The sequence below is a fragment of the Sinocyclocheilus grahami genome, unplaced genomic scaffold (assembly GCF_001515645.1).
Source record: "Sinocyclocheilus grahami isolate Dianchi unplaced genomic scaffold, SAMN03320097.WGS_v1.1 scaffold55.1, whole genome shotgun sequence".
Taxonomy (NCBI): Eukaryota; Metazoa; Chordata; class Actinopteri; order Cypriniformes; family Cyprinidae; genus Sinocyclocheilus; species Sinocyclocheilus grahami.
The window spans coordinates 424,244-434,596 of record NW_015505234.1 but is presented as its reverse complement, the minus strand read 5'-3'; the positions used below and the strand labels follow the sequence as shown (position 1 = coordinate 434,596).

Here is a 10,353-nt window from a genome sequence, read left to right as displayed (position 1 = left end):
GGGGGGGGGGGGGGGGGGGGGGCAGTGTATTACACTTCTTTTTTTGGTGCTTGAAACATCCTTTTCGTCTTTGACCCATTATACATATACACACAGTGGGTAGAGAAAAGAATCACCTCCTCTTTAAAATAAAAACATTTTGTTGCTTTGCAGCCTGTATTGAAGACGGACACAGTTTTTGTTTTATCCAGCTGTATTTACAGGAAAAAAAAATCACAGTATCGTAGATGGAAAAAGGATCACCCCCTTGTGTCAGTATTTTGTTGAAACACCTTTTGCTTTAATTACAGCCTTTAGTCTGTTGGGATTTGTCTCTACATTTGTTTCTATAACTTTGCACATCTAGACTTTGCAATATTTGCCCACTCTTCTTTGCAGAACTGCTCAAGTTCAGTTAAATTTGATGGTGAAAGTTTGTGTTCTGAAGTCTTCAAGTCATTCCACAGATTTTCAGTGGGGTTTAAGTCTGGTCTCTGACTAGGTCATGCAAGGACATTCACCTTTTTCTCCTTCAACCACTGTGTGCTCAGTTTTGCTGTGTGCTTTGGGTCATTCTCATGTTGGAAGGGTCAAACCATCTTCCCATTGACAACTTTCTGGCAGAGGGCAGCTGATGTTTCTCAAGAATTTGACGGTATTTTGCCCCATCCATTTTTCCTTCCATCCTGACAAGTGCTCCAGTCCCTGCTGCAGAGAAATACCCCATAACAGGGTATTTCCACCTCCATGCTTTACTGTAGGAATGCAGTTATTTGGATGGTGAGCTGTATTGGATTTCCGCCAGACATTTTGTTTGGTGTTGATGCCAAATAATTAAATTTTAGTCTCATCTGCCTCAGAATCTTCAAGGTGCGTTTGGGAAAAGCTCAGTCGTGACTGCATGTGATCTTTCTTGAGGAGTGGCTTTTTTTCTTGCAACCCTCCCATACAGCCACATTTGTGGAGAATTTGTGATATTGTTGTCACATGCACACAATGACCACTCTTTGTCATAAATTCCTGCAACTGCTTCAGAGTTGCTGTAGGCCTCTTGGTCGCCTCTCTGACCAGTTTCCTCCCTGCTCTTTCATCCAGTTTGGCAACGTCCTGATCCAGAGAGGGTCTGTGTTGTAACATATACCTTACACTTCTTTAATAATAGACTTCACTGTGCTTCTAGGCATTAAAAAAACCCTTTGAATTTTTTTTGTATCCATCTCCTGACTTGTGCCTGTCCACAACTTTATCCCGGAGATCTTTTGATGGGTGCCCATAGTTGATTGTTCACTTCATTTGCATTGCCAAGGACTGAAATGCTCCAGGAAAGCTCTTTTTATGCTGAGCTAATCAAAATGACCACAGCTGATCACAGTTGAAAGTCAAAAGTCGAATGGCTTTGTGTGCCATTGAGAAGTTGATTAGCTACACCTGATTCAGTTTACAAGTCATTTTTTAGAGGGGGATGATCCTTTTTCCAACTCAGTGATTCTGTTTTTTCCCCGATATGTTGGTGTTATAACTTTCACTTGGATGTTATTAGTTGTATATTACTATATAGTAAATATAGCTGGATAAAACAAAAACTGTGTCCATCTTCATTTCAGGCTTCAAAGCAACAAAATGTGATTATTTTAAAGGGAGGCCCCCCCTCCCTTAAAAGTAATCACTAGAAGGTGATTATTTTCTATACCCACTGTATATATATATATATATATATATATATATATATATATATATACAGTATATACACACACACATACACACACTCAGTTTACAGACAGAATACATATTTTGTCATTTTAGAAATATAGATAACTTTTAACAAACAGATTTTTCCAGTAGTATTTTTAGATTCTGTTTCTATTTAAATTGCTTACATATTTCTAGTAAAGGTATGGTCACATTAGCAAAATGTAGGCGAAAATTTGTGGGCAAAAAAATAACCATTTTCCATAGTGTAGCGACGTATGACAGCTTTCTGTTGGTCGGCACGGCAAATTCGCATGACCAACTAGAACATGAGTAAAATCTGCGTGGGTACTTCTTTGCCCTTACACAAAACTCCCAATTGCATGGATTCATTTTGAAATTATTGGAATTCGCCCGCAAAATTTCACAGAGCAATGGTAAATGTGATCACACCTAAATATAAACATATAATTAGATAGAAAGGGCAGTTGATGTAATTTTTCAACGCATTCTTCCAATAAATTAAGTATGACCCATGCTACATTAAATACAGATTCATCTGCAACAATGATATACACATTTGTGCTGACCATAATGTAGGCCCATTTTATGTACTCAATGTCTTGTGTAAAATCTGGGTCTTGAAGCAAAACCACTGCTTTCATCAATCATTGTAGAAAAGTGGATGATGTTTATATAGTTTCACTTTTCCTTATTATTCCTTGAGATAAACTCTGATGGCCTTCACTGATTTGACTCACTTCTTCTCGAAAATCTTAACAGATTTATCTGCCCACAAATGGAACAAAGATGACCTTTAGTACACATTATCTAATGCCATCAAGTAACAGCATGATCATTGCGTGTATAGCAAGTTATTTCACCACTGACTGGAAAACTAAAGAAAGAATTTGTGTTGGCCGATGTGTTTTCACTGATCCCACACTTCCTTTATCCCCCTCCATCTTTTTCTTCCTTTCAGGAAGTTGCTGAAGAAAGTTCCCCCTGACCTCCAAGAGCGGCTATGCAGTCTTGCCTCCAGAGTTGAAGAACATGTGAATGGAGCAGTTGGACCATGTGGTCAGATGATAATGTTATCACTCACCAAACAGTTTGTGTGATCAGCTGTAGAGAACATCTACATGTTATTTAGATCTAAATACTTTCTTTTGATTTCTACATTCTTTTTGGTCCTCTACAGGAGGCTTTTCGGACACTTATGCGGCTTTGTGTGACTTCAATGAGTTCCCGTGCTGTATGGAAGTTCAGTGGGTGTGTGGTAATCACTACTAATAAGAATCACATTTTCAAAGGTTATGCAATGATGCTTTTAAGAACTGTTGCTCCTGTGGTTTTTAGGACGTCGATAATATTTACCATGTTCAGAACTGTCGGGTTTTCAACCTCATTGACTTCAGTCATTTAGACAGCAGGTAGATACAATCACTTATACCTCTAAATAAGAAATGAATTTATAATATATATGACATTTTTATATATATATACATTTTTATAATATATACCATATATAAATGTATTTATGTAATTTTAATATATAAATCTTTAATACACTGCCATTCAAAAGTGTGGGGTCTGTAAGATAAAAAAAAAAAAGCCTTTATTCTCAATTTGTTTTTTTCTCTCAGAAATACAGTAAAAACAGGAATCTTATGAAATATTATTACAATTTCAATTAACTGTTTTCTATTTTAATACATTTAAAAAAAAACTTTTTTTATGATGGCAAAGCTGAATTTTCAGCAGCCATTACGCCAGTCTTCAGTGTCACATGAACCTTTAGAAATCATTTTAATATACTGATTTGATTTCTTATTATCAATGTTGGAAACAGCTGTGCTGCTTAATATGTTTCTGGAAACTGTGATAGTTAATTGTTTGAAATTTAAAAAAAAATTGTAACGATGTGAAAGTCTTTACTGTCACGTTTGAACAGTTTAATTGCTGAATAAAAGTAATAATTTCTTTAAAAAAATCTTACTGACCCCAAACATTTGAATGGATGTATTTTTAATATATAAATCAATGCCATTGTTAATATATCTCTTCTGATGTTGTGATATTTCTTAATAATCTGTTGAAAATGTTAACAGAGACTTGGCTTTAGCAGTGGGTGCTCTGTCCTTTAACCAATGGTTCACCAAGATATGCAGCAAGGACTTCAAACTGGTATGAATGGATACTACTGGGACAAATAATCATGAATACTGATGAAGAAAGCTGGAAACTTAGAGCAGAATGGTTGTGTTTAGACTTGGCTTATCCACTCATGTCAGACCTCCGTCTCCTCTTGCTCCTGGTTGTGGAAAGGTCAGATAAAGGCCACTTGCCAAATAATAAATTGTTGTTCTGACCATGAGGCATGACAAGACATGCTCAAGGGCGACTTTGATCTCAGTGTGATACAGGATACTAATTTAAGATGGAGAGAAATAGAGAGAGGATTGAATGATGAAGAGAACAAAGAATTGTAGCTGAAGCTGCTCTCTTGAATCAACCAAACAAGCATCTTTTTATTTAAATTGCGATTCTTTGTGGCTGCACAGCTATCACAATTCGTCCCACATAACATTTTTATCATAGTGCATCATACTCAATTAATGTCAATCTTAGTGTGTTGTCCATTTGCCTCCAAAAATGTAGAGAATTGTACGTTCTTGATCAGCCTCTGCTCTCTGTTCTCAGACGCCTGATGTGCAGGAGCAGGTCCTCTATATGATTACCCGGTCCTGTGCTCTGGAGGAGGTCAGTCTGGAGGCCAGCGGACTCAAAATGTGAGTTTCATCAAGGCCCTTGCGCTTGTGAAAAGCTAAACACATTTACCCAATGTCTTTGAAATTATTGTTGCATCTACGATGCAGGGATTTTGCTGTCAAGATGGCCAGCGCTTTTCGGGAAAGTTCTGCCTCTGCTGTCCATATCATCAACCTGTCTGTCAATGCTATTGAGGATAAAGGTACTGATGCAGATATTCTCTCTGATCTGAGATCAGGTCTCGGTCTGTTCAGATTTCTCCTGCGTATACATGCTGATGTTATGATTTCTCTGTTTCCTTGCGCTTAGGTGTGATTGCTCTCAGTCAGAGTTTAAGCAAATTGCCACGTGGCCTCAGTCAGCTGTATCTCTCCAAGGTCTCTATGTCCCCAAAAGGTGCTGCGTTGATCTCTTACTCGCTTTTATACATTTCAAGATGCTATTTCATGCCTACAAAAGTAATTAGATACATTTTCTGAAGACAATAGCTTTGGTTGCCATGCTGTTGCTGTCTTCAACCTCTTTTTCTCTCTTTGTTTTGCCCTAGGCCTGGGCTGTCTGGTTCAAGTTCTTCATCAAAGTACATCTCTCTGCAACACTCTCACCCACCTAGACTTGAGCGGAAACATCAGCTGCCTGGCGACAGAAGAGGCTATGGTGAGTTTGATACTATTTTCACTGGCCCACCACAAAAATAGCTATTTATATTATACATATAAAATATTATAGATACACAACCATTCAAAATGTTCAGTAAGATTACATTTTTTTTGAAAGAAGTATTTTAATGCTCACCAAGGCTGCATTTATTTGATCTATAAAATAAATAAAATAAAATAAAATAATAATACTATTGTGACAGTTTACAACTGTTTTCTGTTTTAATATATTTTAATATGTAATTTATTCCTCTGATTGCAAAGGTGAATTTTCAGAAGCTAGCTATTATTCAGAAGCTATTAACCTTTAGAAATCATTCTAATATGCTGATTTGGTGCATTTCTTGAAAACAGTTGTGCTGTTTAATATTTCTGAGACACCGCGCTGCATTTTTTTCAGGGTTGTTTGAAAGTTAAATAAAACAGCTTTTACTTGAAATAGATTTTTTTTGTAACAGTTTGAATGTTTTACTGTCACTTTTGATCAATTGAATGCACGCTTATTAAATAAAGTATTTTGTAAATAACAAAAAATCTTTAAAAAATTGTCAATTTTTGCTGGAAAACTGAAAAACCATAATGGTTTCAGCTGAATTTGACAAAACATTTTTTTTTATCTATGATCTATGAACAAATAGTGACAATATGGCACTAGCCCAAACGTGTCATTCTTGTCAACCAGCCTGAAACTTCCTTAACACTTGCCCGCGGACTTAATGTTGATCATTGTATGGGTGTGTTATATATGGATACTTTTCAATTTCAGTGTTCTGCTATGTTGTAGAGGGGAATGGAATCAATGATGTGTTTCAGTACATTCACTTTTTTGTTTCGAGGGACTATAAATGTTGTTTGTAGTCATTGAATGATTTGTGATTGATTATAGAAGCCATGTCTTGGTTTCGCGTTGCTGCATATGACTGCCTTTCTGTCTCATAGGTTTTATTTAATGCCAGCATTGCAAAACTTAGCAAAAAGGAGTGAATAGGCTTAAACACTTGTGATGGCTTTGAAATACCATGCTTGTCTGTCTCTTTTTAGAGCCTCTTTAAGTTCCTATCTGCTCCAAATGCAGTATCACACCTGGACCTCAGTTACACAGACTGCCCTCTAGACACAGTGAGTCACATCAGTTATATATCTTGTTTGATTGTTATTTTGTAGTGTAAAATGGATTAGGGAGTAAATTGGAAGTTAAATGCTGACATATAATATTCATCCAATATCAAAGCTAGTTGAGTTGTAAACCAAATAGTGCTAGTTTTTTTCACTACTGGAATTCCTCTTAAATAATCTAGAGTTACCTTTCTCTGTCTTTTTCTGTTTCTCTCTAGCTGTTTGTGTCTCTGTCTGTGGGCTGCTGCACTACTCTGAGCTACCTCAACCTCTCCAGGAACACTTTTTCTCATAGGTGAGCCATCAAAAGTGACATTATGGATTATAATTATCTCTACACAGGCTGTGTGTACATACTGATCTGTGTGGCTGTACTAGGAAAGCACGAGAGGTCACTCGCAGTGTGAGGGATTTCTTCAGCAAGAGCACTGTGTTAAAATACGTGGGATTGGCTGGAACTAAACTACCTCCAGTAGCTCTCAGGTATGGGATTTGTGCCAATATTAGCATAAATGTGTGTGTTACAAGCTTGAATACATCTCCTGTTATAGGCAATTTGCATCTGTTTGCTTATGGCCTAAATATCTGTGATGAGTTTTGTGTATCGTAACGTTCCAAAATTTGTGGTCAGTCAGATTTTTTCAAAAATATATTGAAAACGATAATATTGTAAAATATTATACCATTTAAAAGAACTCTTTTCTATTTTAATATATTTTACAATGAATTCCGGTGATGAAAAGGTGACTTTTCAGCAGCCGTTACTCCAGTCTTCAGTGTCACATGATCAGAAAACGTTCAAATATGCTGATTTGGTGCTCAAGAAACATTAATTATTATTATTATTATCAGTGTTGAAAACAGCTGTGCTGCTTAATATTTTTGTGGAAAAATATTATTATTTGTTTACTTTTTTTAATAGAAAGTTGATAAGAACAGCATTTGAAATAGACATCTTTTGATGGTATATGTTTTTCTTGTGTCATTATTAATGTCCAGTATAAATGTTGTTTAGATTAGCGCTGCATTTTTTTCAGGGTTGTTTGAAAGTTAAATAAAACAGCTCTTACTTGAAATAGATTTTTTTTGTAACAGTTTGAATGTTTTACTGTCACTTTTGATCAATTGAATGCACGCTTATTAAATAAAGTATTTTGTAAATAACAAAAAATCTTTAAAAAATTGTCAGTTTTTGCTGGAAAACTGAAAAACCATAATGGTTTCAGCTGAATTTGACAAAACATTTTTTTTTATCTATGATCTATGAACAAATAGTGACAATATGGCACTAGCCCAAACGTGTCATTCTTGTCAACCAGCCTGAAACTTCCTTAACACTTGCCCGCGGACTTAATGTTGATCATTGTATGGGTGTGTTATATATGGATACTTTTCAATTTCAGTGTTCTGCTATGTTGTAGAGGGGAATGGAATCAATGATGTGTTTCAGTACATTCACTTTTTTGTTTCGAGGGACTATAAATGTTGTTTGTAGTCATTGAATGATTTGTGATTGATTATAGAAGCCATGTCTTGGTTTCGCGTTGCTGCATATGACTGCCTTTCTGTCTCATAGGTTTTATTTAATGCCAGCATTGCAAAACTTAGCAAAAAGGAGTGAATAGGCTTAAACACTTGTGATGGCTTTGAAATACCATGCTTGTCTGTCTCTTTTTAGAGCCTCTTTAAGTTCCTATCTGCTCCAAATGCAGTATCACACCTGGACCTCAGTTACACAGACTGCCCTCTAGACACAGTGAGTCACATCAGTTATATATCTTGTTTGATTGTTATTTTGTAGTGTAAAATGGATTAGGGAGTAAATTGGAAGTTAAATGCTGACATATAATATTCATCCAATATCAAAGCTAGTTGAGTTGTAAACCAAATAGTGCTAGTTTTTTTCACTACTGGAATTCCTCTTAAATAATCTAGAGTTACCTTTCTCTGTCTTTTTCTGTTTCTCTCTAGCTGTTTGTGTCTCTGTCTGTGGGCTGCTGCACTACTCTGAGCTACCTCAACCTCTCCAGGAACACTTTTTCTCATAGGTGAGCCATCAAAAGTGACATTATGGATTATAATTATCTCTACACAGGCTGTGTGTACATACTGATCTGTGTGGCTGTACTAGGAAAGCACGAGAGGTCACTCGCAGTGTGAGGGATTTCTTCAGCAAGAGCACTGTGTTAAAATACGTGGGATTGGCTGGAACTAAACTACCTCCAGTAGCTCTCAGGTATGGGATTTGTGCCAATATTAGCATAAATGTGTGTGTTACAAGCTTGAATACATCTCCTGTTATAGGCAATTTGCATCTGTTTGCTTATGGCCTAAATATCTGTGATGAGTTTTGTGTATCGTAACGTTCCAAAATTTGTGGTCAGTCAGATTTTTTCAAAAATATATTGAAAACGATAATATTGTAAAATATTATACCATTTAAAAGAACTCTTTTCTATTTTAATATATTTTACAATGAATTCCGGTGATGAAAAGGTGACTTTTCAGCAGCCGTTACTCCAGTCTTCAGTGTCACATGATCAGAAAACGTTCAAATATGCTGATTTGGTGCTCAAGAAACATTAATTATTATTATTATCAGTGTTGAAAACAGCTGTGCTGCTTAATATTTTTGTGGAAAAATATTATTATTTGTTTACTTTTTTTAATAGAAAGTTGATAAGAACAGCATTTGAAATAGACATCTTTTGATGGTATATGTTTTTCTTGTGTCATTATTAATGTCCAGTATAAATGTTGTTTAGATTATTACTACAGGGCTTGGCCACCAACACTCATCTATCTGAGCTGGAGCTTGACATCAGCTGCTGTGAGGTACAGATACACACACATATACACATCAAAATAATATAAAAATCTTTTCTTAAAATTGTGGGTGTGATTTTGTGGTACTTGTAGCTGAGGTCGGCTGGAGCTCAGGTGATTCAGGAACACATCTTTGAGGCCAAGGCCATCTGCAGTCTGGACCTGTCTGACAACGGTACAATCTCTTATTTTTTTCTCTCTTTCATGCAGCTGCCACTTTATTAACCTCCCTCTTTTTTTCTGCCAGATTTATTATATTGCTCTCACTGACTATTTCACAACAGCACTAGAGTGGTTACAGGGTCTCTCCACACATCAGGTTATAAATCATATCTGACTGATACATGGAGAGATGGAGGCATACATTAATCTGACCCGCTGTGTGTGTGCATGTGTCTTCCTGCTGTTTAGAAAACCTCTTTTCATAAAATAAGTAAGAGGCAAAAAGGGCTGTTGTGTACATCTGTACAAATGACCTGATGATATTTACCACATTTTTGGCATAGACTTTTTGGGAAAATCTGTGGAATGGATTTAAACCCGGTAAACTGTTTTAATAACATATTCTAGTAACCAGGCATGATGTGATAAAGCGATAAGCAATAAAAGCATAAAGTCAGAATAAAAGCATACAACAGAATCAGAGTTTTGTCCTAATGAGGACAAACAGTTATCATTTGGTTTCTGTTTTTGTGTTGCTGGGTAGCCCTGCCCACTGTGAAATCTCATTGGTCCAAAATCCCACTCTTCCCACCAGTGCATTAAATATCAGATATGTACTATCAAATATGTCCCCCCCCCCTTCCAATTCCTAACTGCTCAAATATTTAGCATTTTAATGAAGAATTAATGTAAACATTTTTAACAAAGTTTTTTTTTCAAACTGGGACACAAATGAAATTCATTCTCTGAAGCAATCAACAGCATGCCAGAGGTGCTGGCAGATGCTGATGGCAAAGTTTATCTTGTGTTTAAATTGGAATCTTGCTTAGTTGTTGAACTAGAGATCTGCTTAATAATAGAAAATGAAATCTTTTAAATGGTTCTTGAACAACTAGTGTTGCTTTTCAAGTTAGAAGCAATGTTTGTGAAAACGTTGAACCCTGGGAGAAGATGGAATCAGGTCATGCTATTTTTATAACCCAGGAGGAGACAAAGCAAATATAGGCGTTGTTGTATCTGCTACATGAGGAGAAAAGGCTCAACACATCAGTCAGAATAGCACATGACCCACTGGACCCACACTGTGCCGCTGCAGGGCGATCACACCTGTCTGAACACATATCCAAACACAGAGAGCGGTGTCAGTGTG

General features: G+C 36.4%; 1 protein-coding gene across 5 annotated transcripts in view; it reads left to right on the top strand.

Annotated features, from left to right (window-relative positions):
* The window catches only part of LOC107583724 (F-actin-uncapping protein RLTPR-like), a 49,269-nt gene that overhangs the window by 11,097 nt on the left and 27,819 nt on the right, over positions 1 to 10,353 (top strand). For 4 of the 5 annotated variants that reach the window (XM_016270016.1, XM_016270013.1, XM_016270012.1 and 1 more), the window contains 13 exons: positions 2,651 to 2,748; positions 2,870 to 2,940; positions 3,028 to 3,101; positions 3,780 to 3,855; positions 4,372 to 4,460; positions 4,548 to 4,642; positions 4,750 to 4,836; positions 4,988 to 5,097; positions 6,141 to 6,218; positions 6,434 to 6,510; positions 6,594 to 6,698; positions 8,981 to 9,050; positions 9,135 to 9,216. In XM_016270016.1, coding sequence (XP_016125502.1) covers positions 2,651 to 2,748; positions 2,870 to 2,940; positions 3,028 to 3,101; positions 3,780 to 3,855; positions 4,372 to 4,460; positions 4,548 to 4,642; positions 4,750 to 4,836; positions 4,988 to 5,097; positions 6,141 to 6,218; positions 6,434 to 6,510; positions 6,594 to 6,698; positions 8,981 to 9,050; positions 9,135 to 9,216 — 1,112 coding nt within the window. Of the gene's footprint in view, positions 1 to 2,650; positions 2,749 to 2,869; positions 2,941 to 3,027; positions 3,102 to 3,779; positions 3,856 to 4,371; positions 4,461 to 4,547; positions 4,643 to 4,749; positions 4,899 to 4,987; positions 5,098 to 6,140; positions 6,219 to 6,433; positions 6,511 to 6,593; positions 6,699 to 8,980; positions 9,051 to 9,134; positions 9,217 to 10,353 lie in introns of those variants that run through there. The other variant, XM_016270015.1, reaches the window with a different exon arrangement.